Raw genomic sequence first — 16,673 nt, forward strand, 5'->3', positions numbered from 1 at the left:
TCATTACTAGTATTACTCGGCATTAGTCAATTATTTCTCTCCGCGCAAATCACACCTGCAGCAGGCTGTAGTCTGGTATTCTGTACCAGGTAGTGTCTCGCAGCCATTCAGCGCCGTCTGCGCTCGCGCGCTGTGCTAAACTGACACTTACTGCGACCATGGTGACTCAGTGCCCGCGCGAAGACTGCGATGACTGTCTTTAGCTCGAATGATTATGTGGATGTCCACAACACCTACCTACCATGATGTAGACCATTGTAGACCAGGGAGTCGTAAAATAGTATTTTACGACCCCCTGTTGTAGACCTACCAGTGCAGTGCATGCAGTCACCATCTGTCACAGCACCAGTGGCAGTGTGTAGTGGACCGGGACGGAGGAAGGTTTGACTTTGAGGTTCAGGCCATCAGGGCGAGCGACGGGTCGACCTTCTGCCAAAACTGGATGACAGCGTCCCTGCAGAGCAAGTCGACGTCGTTACTTGAAAGGCTGACCGCGTGTGGCTCTGGTAACATCGACGTTTCAATGAACTAGAGGACCGTGTTGAATTAGTCATCGACGTTTCTTTCCTGGCGAATACCGTTATGCCCGGCACTGGCGCGCGCTAGACGAACGAAGTAATTATTAGTTCAGTTGGCAACTCCAACGACCGAGTAAAAATTGCTGCCGCCAACGTTCTCCAATACGGTCAGGAAGTTGTGAATGGAGCCCCAGCGTGAGCCACCGGCGACGGCAGAGGAGCGCAGGCGAAACATAGACAACGTCCTGTTGCTGTTTCTGGAGACCAACCTGCTGCCACCTATGCCTTCTTTGCCACAAGAGGTTGGTGGAATATGCCATTGTTTGCCATTTTCTCCTCTTCTTGTTGCCTGTTTTCTGCTCCCAATGTTGCGTATGTTTCTCGTCTGAAAATTCGCTTTTGAAACATTTTCGTGGTTGAAGAAAGTGTATTTTTTGTTCACGGTCATTATTCGCTCGTCGTAGATCTACGCTCGACCTACCTTAGCTGGTAGATACGAGTGATGCACCAACGCCCAGAGGAGCTAAGCAATGCACCGATAACATAATTATTTTCGCTAGAGACCTCGACACAAGGTTCATGCGAATACTGTCTCTGCCTCTCCGCTCGCTGTGTTATAGTGTTGTTGGAGTTGGGAGAGGAAAGGAGGCGTGGTACTCTTTTAGACCAGCTCAATGAGCTATCGCAGCTGAACGAATATGCTGACCTATGGCTTGAAAGTGCTACGTCACAGCATAGCAACAATTTCAAAAATTCAAAAACTGGATCCACTTGGATCCAGTTTTTGTATGGATCCAAGCACATTTCAAGCGGTCTTACCCACAGCATGGTGATGTAGCCAGTGAAACTGACTGATTTGGCTACTGGGGGCGGGGTTACAACTGGTGGCGAAATAAAGGTCACACCTGCATGCGACATGAGTGGGTTGCTATGCACCCACATACTTAGGCAATAGCAAAGTCACACCTTAGTGGATCCAAAAATAGAAATCTGATGTCAACTTACTACTCCCTGGCCATTTTGACGTCATCACTTTCAAGCCCTATTGCGCTGCCCCTTTCCTAGGCTACGCTATGGTTCGACCTTTCACGAGTATTAGTAGGCGTTGCATGCTACCACAGCTCAGAGTCAGAACTTGGGTCTTGGGTTGAAAAGTACAATCTGACCGCATCCGCAAAGCAGTGCAGCGCTGACTCGCCAGTGTCGAGTTCGCTTTTGTAGGGCTTGGGCCGTCCATGTTCGTTGCTACTTTGTTCATGTGGTTGAATTTCCGAAAATGGTGTGGGGTCCTAGTATCGCGTGATCTGACACCTGCCATTATAAGAACTAGTGATGGCTGTGTTGACATAAGACAAGAAGTAGGACGGCTACAGTGTACATGTATGTCTAGCACATGATACCATGTATTTATACTAATTACTAGGGCTAACTCGCGGAGGGAGTTGTGGTTGCTCATGACAGTGCTCGATACACCAAGGTGCAGAGCCTAGTACACACACTTGGAAAAAATCGACGGGTTCGCGTACCGGGCAGGTCAAGAACAAGGAGTCGTACAACTCCCTGGTCAAGAACCACCTTTCCGCTTCCGTGGGACGCCACCACCCCATGATCAGGCGTCAGATGCGGCTCCTAAACGGTGGGGGAGGATAGATCAGATCCACCAACACACACTTGAGAGGAATCAAAACGCGTTTCTGATGTAGCTCTGAGTTTCATGGTTTTAACCGATCATCAGACAACAACTTGACTACAATTTTCAGAAGATATGACTGATATAGGCTGCAAGCTTGGATCATAGCGCGAATGAATGATCTGGGCTGAGAATGTAATTATGAAAATGTAATTTAAACTCTGATACTGAGCCAGTAATAAAATGTAAAAAAGAGAAGAAACACATGAGAACTGACCGTTTATCATCTCGTTACAGTCGTGGATAGTTGCTGCATAACTCGTTCTCATGAAAATGTAATTATGAAAATGATTGCGTTAGTTGGGTGATGGGGTGGAAAAATAGGCGCAAAAATACACTTTAGGCCTTGGCTCATGCAACCACATGTTCTTCTGAGGGAGGCAAGAAGAAACACAGTGGGGCAATTATGAGCAGCACCTCGCCTGCGAGTAGTGTGTGTACTAGGGCTTAAACGGTCACAACTTTTGCATGACCGGGTACCCTCTAAAGTACCGGGCAGATAACCGGTTATAACCGGTTACAGTCAGACCTCGCTTACCCGGATCCCTCGCCATCAGGAAGAAAATTGTTCGTCACCGATTTACGGTATATGCTATGCACACATACGGTATGTGGGCTGAGACCTCTACAACAGGGTTTTACGCCTGAAAACACGCGCACGAATTAACAAGCAGGTTGTTAGAGAGACAGACAGGCATATAATGGCGATAGTGATCCGTCTGACCTCAAAGGTTCATGCTGTGTGGAACAGCAGTAGTGCGAAATTGGGCCGGGTGCGGTATGGCCCGTACCTCGCCGGGCAACGCATTCCAGAGCCTAGCTCCTTGGAACGCGAGACAACCCTTTCCCAACTCAGTGCGGGTTGGCGGTGGTCTTAGACCCATAGATGATTGGAGCCGATTAGGAGCGCCACTGATTGGTGGCAACAGTACTTGCGGTGTAGAGCTAGCATGGGAGTAGCGGCAGTGCCGAACCAGGGAGATGAGCTTCTGGATGAAGATCTCCCGGACACGGTAGGCGCCGAGTTGTACAAGCAGGTTTCTGGCAGAGGTGCGTGGCGAGCATCCGTACACAGCTCGAGCCGCACGATTCTGCAGAACTTGGAGATGGTCCAGGTGCTTACCCGCCAACAATGCTGAGAATGCATTGGAGCCATACGAGAAATCGGGCATGATTACAGACTTGAAGTATTGGATGCGGCTTTGCATGCTGAGACAGCGGCGCATCCGCCACGGAACACCAACTTTCTTGTTGAATCGGGCAACGCACCTATCCATCTGGGTGTTCCAAGACATGGTGATGTCATTGTGCACTCCGAGGTAGCGAGCAGAAGAGACAGACGGCAGCTTAGTCGCATGACACCATTATATCCAGTTCCGTTCGCGCTTCTAGCTGCCCAGCCGGTACAACCAATGCCTGACTTTTTGATGCATTGAGAATCAAACCCCGCTGCTTCAGCCAATCAGCAATGCATGTCACTGCTCTGGAGAGAATGGCGGTCAGTCCTGTTGTGTTGTCGACTGCAGGTCAGTGCAATGTCCTCTGCGAACTGGATGGACTCAGCTTGCTGGGCAACAGATGGTATGTCCCGGGTGTAAAGGCTGAACAATAGTGGATCTAACACCGACCCCTGTGGTACTCCACATGAGCAGTCTGCCACTGTGCTAAGCTGGGATCCCAGTCTGGCAGTGATGTCACAAGTATGACATGAGCCACTGGAGTGCTGTTCCAGTGACGCCCACACAGAAGAAATCTTCGACTAGTTGCTGGTGGCGAACCTTGTCGAATGCCTTCGACATATCCAGGAGGACCACACCCGTGAACATGCGGCGATCTCTTGAGGCCAGGATCCGGTTGACCATCAACACAAGGGTATCCTCAGTGGAATGTCCTGTCCGGAATGTAGACTGTATGCTGGGCAGAGAACCAGCCATATCCAAGAAAGGTGACAAATGCCTTCTGCACCACCTTCTCGAGCAGCTTCGAGAGAATTGGGAGCAGGGACACAGGACGGATCACCAGCCTTGTGCCTCTAAGGATGTGAAGAGAAAGTTGCATCGTCTGTTGAGTTTTCGGAGGGGACGAAGTCATTTGAGTCGGGATTTTCAACCTGAATTTTTAGTTTGCACTGCTTTTTCTTTGGCTCCTTGATCTACTTCAGGCTCGAGGTGTACGCTGCACGGTCTCTGCAGCCAGATGAGGGAGGTTTGACTCTTAACCCTTTCACATACAGTAAAACCTGTGACTACCGACCACCCCTTGGTGCCAGCAAAAGCGGTCTTTAGTAGCAGGTGGTCTTTAGTTAGAGGTTTGCACCGTGTGACCATATATGGATCCCATTATATGATATGTATGTCAAAATGCAGCTAATACAATTCCCCAGGACTTGCGCAATGCCATTCTTATTTCAGGTCAAACAACACTTGGAGAGAAAGACGGAGAGATGGATAGAGACAGAGAGAGAAGATTATTTTTTTGTAGACTTCAAATTCAGCTGCTACTTCTGAAGCCAGGAGTCAAACGTTCCCTGGGGAAGTTTGGTTTTGCGCTGGGCTTCAAATTTGTTCATGCGTTCAATCGTACCGACTGCCCTTGTTTTGACTCCTCGATTGCTTGAACGCGATCCTTCAGCATCAGGACCTTGCGGTGCTGCTTTGTTTCTGGATTCCTTGATGCCATCGTCGATCCGTCTGTATGACTGGGGTGACAGAGCCGTCCAGTCTTCGTTTCTCCTCCGAGTAGTAACATCGATCACAGAGCGCTTTCGATGCGCTCTCCAAGACGTTTCCTATCATGTTTATTCTTGACAGGGCTTGACATTTTGACAGGTGTAGTGCAGTCCACACCGACTCCACGGTCAAAATTACCTGCGTTCATTTGTTCAGCTGTAGTATCGAAAGATTCCTTTCAGGACCATGGAAAATCTGCAAAATTTCAAGAAGGAGCTTCGAGCAACATTTGATTTCCCACATCGCGGTCGCTAGTTACGGGTCAAAAATCGTCTTTGGGACAAGAAAAGGCGGTCGCTGGTCGCGTTCAGCAGGTAGTCGCTAGTCACAGTGCATTTTGAATGTGAGACCTTCCGTGCCTGGCGAAGTGGTCGGTAGTACCAGGCTGGTCGCTAGTCACAGTATTATTATTATTATGAACAGTTTCGCGTACTTGAGGACCAGCCTCTTTCCGCCTCTGTGTTCCTGAGCAATAGAAGGAGAGAGACAAAACTATACTATTATGATGATGACAAGGGAAGACATGGACTGCAAGGTACGGTTTACAAATCGACAATAAGCAAATAGCACTGAGAAGGATGGGCAACTTCTGTTTCGTCAGTGTTCACTGTGCGTTTTTTACGAAGGCCTTCCACACTTGCCTGTCGGATGCCTTCTGCCGGAGGCTCTGCAGATGCGGGCTCCTCTTGAGTGGCGTTTGTCTGTGGACGCAGTCTTGCTGGATCTGGGTGACTAAAGTAGTCAGAGGTCTTCCTGGCTTGGCTGTGTTCGGTGGATTGAAGTAGAGTGCCATGGCTTGTTGCGGTGGTGTGTCTTCGGGTAGGCGTAGGACATGTCCCAGCATGGTCATTCTTCGTCTGTGGGCTTCCTCGGAGATGGGCTGGCTCTGACATCTCCGGTATAACTCGATGTTTATGATACGATTGGGGTAATGTATGCCCAGTAGCGAGCGAAGCTGTTGCCTGTGGAACACGTCCAGCTTGTCACTGACTGCCTTTGTTGATCCCCACGTACAGCAATTGTACAATAGGGTCGGCAGAACATATGCGTTGTAGAGGCGAACTCTGCGAGCTTCTGAGACATGCTCCCTCCGCAGCCACAGAGTGTACATGTTCTTGAAGGCAATCGTTGCCCGCTGCTTTCGCCTTTGGATGTCTTCGTTAGTTGCCATGAGTGATCCCAGCTGCTTTACTGTTTTCCAATTTTCTGTTGTTGACGATACTGTGACCCATTCCGTCTTCTGGGTGTTTACGTACAGCGACCAGGATTCAAGGACCTTCGCAATGATCGGCAGTGCAGCTCGCAACCAGTCTAGACTTGTGCTGTAGTAGTTGACATCGTCAGCATACCTGCTCTCATGGGGTAGTAGTCTATCGCTTTCTGGACGGGGTGGCAGATGGGACAGGACATCCCTCAGGGCCGCTTCGAGATAACAGGTGAACAGGACTGGGCTTAGGCCATCGCCCTGTGGTGTTCCAACTGTGTTACTGAACGACTCTGAGGTCGCCTGTCCAACACGGACCACGAGGGTAGTTCTCTCCAGGAGCAGTCGCAAGTGTTTGCGTTCGTCTGGGCCAACTACTCCATCCATCACTTCCAATAGCCGCTGCCTGTTGATAGTGTCAAAAGCGCGACTCATGTCGATTCCCAGCATGTGGTAGGTGAATGGATGCCTCTGTGTCTTAGCACTCATCCAACGCTGTGTCCATACGACGTCTGCCGTGCTCCTGCCTCTTCTGAAACCTGATTGTATCGCGCCAAGGTGTCCATCGACGGCTGGGGCTATTCTTTTGAGTACAACCAGAGATAGAGCTTTTCTGATGGTATTGAGGAGAACAACTGGTCTTAGGCTTGTTACTGGACCTCTGGGTTTTCCTGGCTTTGCTAGTGGTACTAATATGCCAGCTCCAATGACTTGCGATATGTCTTGGTTATTGGTAACAGCTGTGTTTATGAGTCCGACGATCAAGGGTGACAAGTATCCTTTTCCATATTTCAGCAGCTCCGCTGGCACTCCGTCAGGTCCTGCAGCTTTCTGGTTGTTCATTCTTGACAGTGCAGCTTCCATTTCATGTACTGCTACTGGGTTTGACAGTGGCGTCGCCAAGCCTTCCGGTGTCGTCACATGGTTTGTTGGTGTGGGATTGCACAACAGTGTGCTGAAGTGGTCACGAATGCGGTCAGCTCTGTCGACGTCTCGATCAAGGACTAATCCGTCCACAGACTCCACAATGATTTTCTTTTGCTTTTCTCTGCGGAAGACTGTTGCTTGGTACATTTTGATGCTGTCGGGAGCGCGCTCAATAGCTTCTGCTGCTCTATCCAGCTGGGAGTTGGCGTTGTCCAAGCACCTGCGTCGTATTTGGTGGGAAATCCTGTTCCTCTCTTCTCTAGCTCTGCGTTTGCCTTCATCGTCCAAACCGCCGTCCTCCAACCGTAGACGCAGTAGTCTCTGCTGCATCGACAACCGTTGGATCTGTGGGTCTGGATTGACGAGTCCCCGACGCGTTTTCACCATTGTTCCAAGAACGGATTTTGCCTTTTCCTTCACTATTTCTGTGACTGTTTGCCACGCCACCGAGAGGTCTGCTGTGTTCGCTGCGACTCGCTCCATGCAGTCACTCGCACTCAGTGCGTCCACATACTGCCGCCTCACGGTGCTGTCATGCAGTCTCCCTATGGCAACGGGTGGTTCCTGCTTCTTCGACGCTCTGAACACTTTGAAGAATGAATCGAGTCGGAGATCGCTGATCACAAGTTTGTGATCACTACACACCATGGTGCCACCATATGAGCGTGCTCGTCGGACAAGGGATTTGCAATGTTCCGGTACGATGATGTAGTCAATCATATTGTAGATAGGCTTAGTGCACGGTCCGTCTCTGACATATCCAGTCCACGTCGTTCTGTAGCGCTGTGAATAGCGAAAGAGTGTGTTCGCCAGCACCAGACTCCTGGACGTCGCCCATTGAACCAGGGCCTCGCCATTTTCGTTCCGTTTGCCCTTAGCGTACTGACCAACACAGGGTGCCGTCCCATTTCCAACTTTACTGTTGAAGTCACCTGCGTACAGAACAATGGCTCGTTTCTTCACGCTGGTCCATGCACTCGACAGACTATCGTAAAATTGGTCCCGGATGTCTGGGTTTTTCTCCGCGAGAGGGGTTGTTGGGCCGTATGCAGAAATGATACGCACATCGAGAGTGTCGCGACCGTGGGCCCGAGGGAACTTGAAGTCCGCGAAGCCGACTCTGTCTGTTAACTTCTTATGATGTAGCAGGAATGGTTCGATTCTTGGAGAGTAGTGTTGAAACGATCTCACCGGATACTCGTTAGCTCGCTCGCCAGAAACTCGGCTCGTTTGTGCGGCCAGCTCGTTTGCACTAACGAACACCGTACTCCGTACACATGGCAGTACATGTCGACCGGGGAGTCGTAAAATATTTTACGACTCCCTGGTCGATCGAGAGTCCAGTCCCGCGCAAAGTGAAAATCACTCGCAGTTACAGGTGACTGTATGCCTGCACGACACTTGAGTTGTTTCAGTTGTCGTTGCAGCTTTGGTGGACTCTACTGATGTCTTGTTCCGCATCTGCTGACCTGTCGCAGGATATGCTTCGGTCACCTCTCCATTCGAGTGAAAGTTACGCTCAGTCGTTTGGAAGTTTTCTCCCGCGATGCAGCGAAGACCAGGGCTACTTGCAATCTTTGCAAAACGGTCTATTCTTACAAAGGCTAATCGACGACGGCACTGAAAAGACATCTCGACACCAAACAGCAGTCCGAAGTGAAGCAGCAGCAACCCCAAATACCGGCGGTGATAATTCATGTAATTTGAACCAGCTGAAAAAAATCGAACTCAGAAAAAATATTCAAAAAAATAATCATATTTGCCACATCAATGAAACCAAGAGTCCATATGGACTCTTGATGAAACTCGTTAGCTCGCTCGATAGCTTGCTCGTTAGTGGAACTGATCGCTCGTTTGTTATAGATACGCTCGTTTCAACACTATTGGAGAGATAACGAATCCAAGGCCGCCATGCTTTCCAGATTCTTGACCGAAGCTGATCAAGCGGAAAGTTTTTTGGCCCGCGTGTATTTTCCTGTCGAATGCTTCGGTGGTCTTGAGCTCTTGAAGGCTGCAGAAGTCTACGCCATAGGCATCCATGTCAGTCGCCAGTTGCTGCTGCTTCACGTTCGACGTTAGGCCTCGAACATTGAACGTCGCTAATTTGAACAAATTCAATAACGATAAATTACGGCTGCTCGCCATATCCGCTGCTCAAGAACGTTGACAAGAGGAGAAAAGGAGAGAGAAGAGAAGAGAAGAGAGGACAGGGAGAGACTAGAAAGGAAAAGAAGTGGAGAAAGAGGGTAACTAGTAGAGAGGAAGAGAGGAAGAGTGGAGGAGAGGAGAGGAAAAAAATTGCGTGGCAGTCAGCCAAGCACCAAGAGCTAGTCACAGTGGTCTGTAGTTACAGGTTTTACTGTATATTATTTGGGCTGTTTTCACGTGTTTTGGACATATCCACAGAAAATGACCCAGAACATGAAAACTGGCCACAATCATGATAACAACACCCATATTGTTCTGAAACCTGATGCCCTTGACTAAACTTTGCAATAAACGACATGCGCATACTGTGTAGCACTGTTGCCTAGCAACCATTACCAAATATGGAAAACGCGGTATTTTGATGATTTCATTGGAATACAATGACAGTATCTCACATATACCATAGGAATGTATGCTGTCATCAAGTTGCCATATTATTGTTTTGGTGCCAGCAGTTTTTCTGCGACGAACAGGTAAGATATGAGAACATGGCATGTATGCGGCGAACCTAATACACGGACATATACATGCACTATAATACTCAATCTACAAACATACATTTATATGTTGTCTTGACATTGATGTGTTACCCAACTTTGTACAGGCGCAATGATTTCAACAGGGTAGAAAGCAATGATATTGCCTATATTACTCTCTGCATTTCACTCATACACAGATATGTACAGTAAGCGTTGTATGTAGGCCGTTTACACAGACTGCACTCATCGTCTGAAGGGTGCATACTATTGATAGCGGTAGCCGGCGAACTCTGGAGAATGGTAGCGCTCAAAGCAGGTGGTTCCCTCCTGAACACACATTGGCACTGGAGCATCATTGTAGCTGCAGCCTTTGCAGAGAAAGCGTGTTTCCGCTCGATGCCGAACTTACGATAACAGACAACACAGTTGCGACGTTTGTTTCGCTTGACATACATTGGCACGTGCTGGTCGGTTCGGACGTACTTCCTCTTCCTGCCGCGTTTGTGCTCGGGTGGTTCACCAAACTCTGGAAACCCTGCAATTGACCTGAGGAGGGCCAGTGCAGATGCTCATAATGGGCAGGACGAAGGATGGTCTCCGGATGCGCAGCTCTGTACTCTTGAAAGAGTACGTACGCGTTGACACAAGCCACATCGACCATGTCCAAGAACACGCAACGCCACCACTTCTTCGACCTCCGAAGGACACGATAGGCTGCCATGTGGGCATCAAATTTGTCCACACCACCCATTGCCTGGTTGTATTCCTCCACCGCTTGTGGCTTCTTGATCGTGTAATGTGCCTACATTATTTGGCAGGACACGTTTCTGCATTCTGTACATTAAATTGAACATCGATATCCTGTCAATATGTAGCTCTCCTCAATTTCATTTTTTCCCTTTTTCACTTGCTTCTTTCCCTTGTTGTCTCTGTTTCTGTTCGCCTCTGTCTCGGGCTGTCGCATTTTCCAGCATCGTAGCAGCTCCTCATCTTCCCGCAACAGGTCAGCAACTCCACATGCCGCATTTGCGGAAAATCTTTTGCAACAGGTAAACGGACTCTTGTCATGGCCAACAAAGGAAGAGGTAAGGCTGTGCAATACACTGCAACTTTGACCCTCACTGAATTTCAGAGAGGTTCACCCTGAACAGAGAGCATCATAACGTTCTGTGAAAATGCACGGATTCCAATTGTGAAAGTCCCAGGTTGATCAGATCAGAGGGGCAGTAGCAAAGTTTTCTTGCATAACATCATTCTGTGAGAGCCAGTCGCTGGCTTGTGATAAGGCATCATTGTCTGTTTGCTTGCATGGTGAAGTGAAATAAAGATTACCATGCCAAGGAGCTACAAGTTATTATGTCCACTAACACCACCAGTCTAGTTAGGTGTAAAACGTCAGTACCGTCGGCCAGTGTCGTGCAATGTTATCGCAGGAGCTGATTGTTTAGTAACTGGTGGTGTTAGTGGACATTATAGCGTAACTTGTAGTTCCTTGATCCTTTTTCTTTCTTATCAATACCATGCCAAATATGTAAATAAAATTCGAGGCGAAAACAGTATTAGAATGGCGATCAACAGTTCAAGCTGAACCCACAATTCACAAAAGGCTTTATTGTATTCAAAACGAGTGGATCACCATACCACATGTTTTGCCTTCTTTTCTATGACATCATGCGGCCATGATAATTTCTCAGAGACATAAAAGTAGATAGTGAAGAGCTTATTGGTCTGTTTGCGATAAAACATGGCTGTGGTGACGAGGACAGTCAGATTTCATGCAGTCAGTTAGATTCTATGCACTAATATAATGAAGTTTGCTGCAAAATAGAACTACCTGGTATCGACCCTAGTGCTAATGAGGCAATGTGCAGTTGTATTGTACGTGGGGAAACTACCCCACAACCTTGGCAAGAAACCCTTAAGCATTTGGATTTTGTTGCTAATTTTATGTTGTAGACATTTAACTCGTGCAACTGGCTTTAGTAACCCGAAACTGGTATACAACCAGCGCCTCCCAAAGCTGGTATCATACTGGTTTGTGCGTGGTTTCCACGAAGATCCTGCGTTCCAGACCCCCCAAAGTCCTCTCCCCTCTGCCGCAAGGCCTAGGCGTATCTAATTGGCATGCGTTGGTGTTCTCGTGACCAAACCCGGCCAAATCAATTTATGCACGCCACTATGATAACACGAACAAGGGAGGCGGACGGCTGTGGAGCTGTAACTTCCAAGTTTCACTCTTCTCTCATTAGACGGCGGCATCCCCAACGCTTCGCCTCTGCTATTTCTGTACACTGCTCTACTGTGTGTCGAGCACTCGACTTTGAGCTGCCTCAAAGGGTCCTCTTTATGCCATTATGATTATGCTGTGTGCTCCAGTGCATAGCTCGGTACTTGGCAATAATGAAGGAACGACGTCCAATGAGATCTGGCGGGCCTTCACCGCCAGTCGCTCGCCCCGCTCGCTTTGGACTCAAGCCTCCTGTACATCCTATGGAGCCAAGAAGGCTGACGGCCGCTTCGAAGTCCCGCAGTGGCCGGCAGTCCGCCACAAGACCAGAGTCAGGTTAAGTCCATACCTTACTGTGTGGTCGATCTCTGATCATATCTACACTAGCTGATCATGGTTTATTTTCTAGAAAACTGGAATAGTATCGGATTGGACACAGATGGAGAGCCAAGGTTTAATTTATACAAAAGAGAAAGACCAAGGAACTACAAGTTACGCTACACTGTCCACTAACAACACTTCCTTGGTCTTTCTCTTTTGTATAAATAGTATCGGATGTTAACAATTCACTTGTTTTGATCTCTACTGTTACCGCACTGCTTGCAGGGGTGTTGGGAGGTGGGGGTGTGATGAAAAAGGAAGTTAACTTGATATGGTGACTGAACTGAAATTAACCCAACATGGGATGCATCACCTGTTGTGTTCAGATCAATCATCATCCGTTTTTTCCTCTGGAAGTCTAACCATAGACAGTACACATCACTAGCAGGACGCTGTAATGACTTTCGCAGTTCTTTAGAATACACAACAGTGACAACACACAACTTGATGGGCCGGGACATGAAGTTGAACATGCCAAGAAGCCGTCGCAACTCTGTGACATTCCTGGGTGACTTGACGTCTGTAGCAGCATACACTCTCTGCGGACCTGGCAGCAGACCATCCTTGGAGACGATGTTGGCAAGAAACTTCACTTCACTCTTCCTTAAGTGACACTTTGACTCGCTGACAGTCACGTTTACTGGGCAGAGCGTGTCTAGCGAAGACCTTCGTGTATAAGGCAACCTGGCGTTTTGATCGAGAAGCTTGTGCGAAGTGATTTCGCTTGCCGCATGCATTTTTGCCGCCAGATGGGCACTTACCCTGGGCATGTGTGCGGCCACAGTTCGAGCACTCCCCACGGGCGCCACTACTCGGCTGCTGCTGCTTTGGTGGCTTGCGTCAAGAGTTCCCAGGACGAGTGACGGCTGACGAGGAGACTGGCTTCGATACGGAGCTGCAGCGCGACCCTGAGCTGCAAACTGGTCCTGAACTTTCTCCGCTTGCCGGGGGCAAGTGCTTTGGTAAGGGTCTGTTCGGACGCCTCGTTTAATCTGGACGTCATGGCTGACTCGTTTGTTACACAGGAACAGGAACAGTGGATTAAGTACAGTAAGGAGGTGGTAAAACAGCACAAAAGAAGAATGTAGCTAAAGTTAACAGAGAAAATGCGTGACCTATACACATAGCAATAATGACACAAAGGTGCAAGTGCGAGAACTCAATAAGATATGTAGTGCGACAACAAGAGACGATCACTGGACATAACTAACGAGGTTTTGACGACCTACCTAACAGCCTAAGTGTGAATTTAATTTGCTTCTGCTTGCAAAGATTGGGTTTCTTTGTGTGGATGTATACGGCTTCCAAAACATTCAGCAATCTAGCACTGCGTACACGTGAAACAATCGAAAAACAATCATCTGAATACACAGCACGACAATCAGAATGCTCAAACAAATGACTAGCAATGGACGACTCATACTTATCAGAACTAACATCAAAGCAATCAGCATGTGCGGTGGACACATCCGATATCAAATGGCTAGTCGAGTGGACCCTAGCCGTTGCCTCTGGCAGTGCTTTAGACGCTGCCATTGCCGTCGTTGCCGAACTTGTCATTCTTCTAGTTGATGCGGTTCCTGTCACTGCCACGCTTGCCTGTATTTCACCTGATGAGAAGGCTTGAAAGTATACTTGTGAAAACAAAAACTTTCAAAATGTTCGTAAAGAGTCTGAGAGTACACATTGGCATAGGGCATGAAAGGTGCTTCATTTTGATATTCATATCATACTATACAAAAATATGGGTTCACATACATTCAAATGGGACTTCGGGTATAAGGACACTTCGCAAATAAGGACACCGAATCTCGTTATTCGCAAAGTTGACTGTACAAGTTTGTGTGCGAAGTATAACGGTTACAGTCAGGGCTGCGTCCCATGTATTGTTTCTTGGGAAGCATGTGTTTCAATGTCGGAAGGAAATGTTGACTGGTCGCTGCTGGGATGAAGACTGGACCATAGCTTAGTGGCTAGGGAATCCCTGCAGCGAGTGTCCCTGGTGGTGATAGTCAAGGTTTCTAAAGAAATTTCCCATTTCAATCCCTCGCACTTACAATAAAATCGTTTTTCTTACTCCAATCTTGATACTGATTAACTCCAGTGTTATTGCTACTGGTTAAGTGTCTACACTCGCCCGGCATCTGTGATACCCTCGAAGTGTGTTCAGTTTCTGCATAGAGAACTCAGCTAACACGGCATGTTTCTCGTATTTTCGGACATTAGCGCCGGTCTTCTATTAACTTCTGTCTGAAATACACGCCACATCTTTTCAGGGCTTTTGTGTGGATTTTTTTCAAATTGGGTGAAAGTTTAGCGCTCGCAAACTACTAAGCGCCTCGGCCAGTATTGCCGAAAATACGTTATCTTTCCACTCTTGCCTGTGTTAGGTGATATGCATGAAGCTGTACAGATGACATCACAATGAAAGCCCAGTTTTCGGCACACAATTATGGTGATAATCTGAAGGGGTCAAGTTTATGATATTAATTTTTATTATCGCTCTTTGTGCATATGTGTGCTACAGTGGAGCCTTCCGTCAGTCTCGACGATGCTCTTCCCCGGACAAGGTCAGTACAGATCCCAGTGATCTATGACAAGTGCACACAGCATAGATGTTGGACCCATTTGCCCCCGGGGAGGAGGTGGCAATAATAGCCGCACAAAACCCATTTCCTTATCTATTACCACGTATACATACAGATTCCCCGAGGGATTCTTGAACCACAGCTACACGCGGGGACCTGTGACAGTACTAAGGTTCTACGTACGCTAAGCAATCTGATACTAGTCTCGATTGTGCAATATAAAGGCTCCAATGTCTGGTAACTCCAGAAGACACAAGACCCCTTGCAACAGGACGACCCAGCACATACGAACTGCAAACAGCAAAGGGGAAGAACATATCAATTGCACCGGATTGCTTACTACCATGCAGTGATAGTAGAATTTTTGAAGTTTACCGCATGCATTCGAATATTCTTTCTGGCATCAGTATTCTAGAATATTCAAATAATTCTTATAATAATATGCCTTGCATCACCACGTAGAATCTGCGTGTAATCATTTCGAGTTGCTTGACCTTTGACAGCGCAGAGCAACACCATGCAAGAAAACGGGAAACCGAGAAAACGTCTGCGGCAACGTCTGAGATTGGATACAAGCTGGATGATGTGGCGAGCAGCTTTTTTGGCTAGCCGAGAGCACTGTAACCTGCGGCTCTGTGTGTCATGTAGATCGTTGACTGGCCTAGGACCAACCGTGCAGCCTAGGATACAGCAAGACACCTCTGTAAAGAGCTCAGCAGCGCCTACGAGCAACCCACATGTCGCCGTGAGTAAAATGACGCTGTGTGTAAAATGATGTCGCTGTGAGTGGAATGATGTCGCTGTGAGTGGAATGATGTCGCTATGAGTAGAATGATGTCGCTGTGAGTGGAATGATGTCGCGGTGAGTAAAATGATGTCGCTGTGAGTAAAATGATGTCGCTGTGAGTAAAATGATGTCGCTGTGAGTAAAATGATGTCGCTGTGAGTAAAATGATACAATCACTGGTTTTATGGGCTGCTACCTGTGGATGAAACTTAGAAGACACCAACCAGTCTTTGGTTCATTGGTAAAATGTATCTTTTTCACTCCACGCAGCACTGGTAAGCTAGCACGGGAACTTAAATCAGAGATAAGGAACATAGTCAGCCATAGTAGAATGGAAACGAAGGAGAGCAATGCAAAAAACACAATTTACTTTTGAAAAGCTAGGTTTGACTCTTTCTTCTGCTGCTGCTGCTGTTACACCATTCTTTGGCATACAAAACGCCCGCTACTGTCGTATTTCTTTTAGTTCAAAGACATAATGCACTTCTCCACAGACCTGTCTGTCTATTTTACAAACTTTCATAGCTAGGAATAATCTCGGGGTGATTGTGTTGCAACTCCAGGTTTCACGTAGTCTTAAAACCGGCTATTCCGGGGCTATGTTCGAGAAGCTGCATGACCCATTACCCCACCCCTTCAGGGAAGGATTTTGGACGATTTTAGATCGGGGCGTGAATTTCAGAAAATGTGTCATTCCATGCCAAACATTAACATTGAATTTAGGTGCGTTGCGATGATACCCAGGGCATTTTTTCCTTTATATCTCACCCTATGAAAGGCATTTTCGACATTCTCTTTTTCTTTTGGAGGATCTTAGCTGCTGAGAAGCTAATAATATAAGGATAAGGATAAGTAAATCACCAAGGCGCTGAAACATTTGGACGATCGCGCGTATCGCGCTATGGCAGATATTTTGCATAGCGTATGCAGGACAA

General features: G+C 47.7%; 1 protein-coding gene across 2 annotated transcripts in view; it reads left to right on the forward strand.

The window, feature by feature from the left end:
* The first annotated feature begins 410 nt into the window (after nt 1-410).
* LOC135817453 (uncharacterized) overlaps nt 411-16,673 on the forward strand; it is a 51,853-nt gene continuing 35,590 nt past the window's right edge. For both annotated transcript variants that reach the window (XM_065330643.1, XM_065330644.1), the window contains exons 1-5: nt 411-820; nt 10,727-10,840; nt 12,132-12,318; nt 14,891-14,933; nt 15,600-15,696. In XM_065330643.1, the coding sequence (XP_065186715.1) occupies nt 701-820; nt 10,727-10,840; nt 12,132-12,318; nt 14,891-14,933; nt 15,600-15,696 (561 nt within the window). In that variant the 5' untranslated portion in view covers nt 411-700. The remainder of the gene's footprint in view (nt 821-10,726; nt 10,841-12,131; nt 12,319-14,890; nt 14,934-15,599; nt 15,697-16,673) is intronic.

The sequence above is a fragment of the Sycon ciliatum genome, chromosome 5, assembly GCF_964019385.1.
Source record: "Sycon ciliatum chromosome 5, ocSycCili1.1, whole genome shotgun sequence".
Taxonomy (NCBI): Eukaryota; Metazoa; Porifera; class Calcarea; order Leucosolenida; family Sycettidae; genus Sycon; species Sycon ciliatum.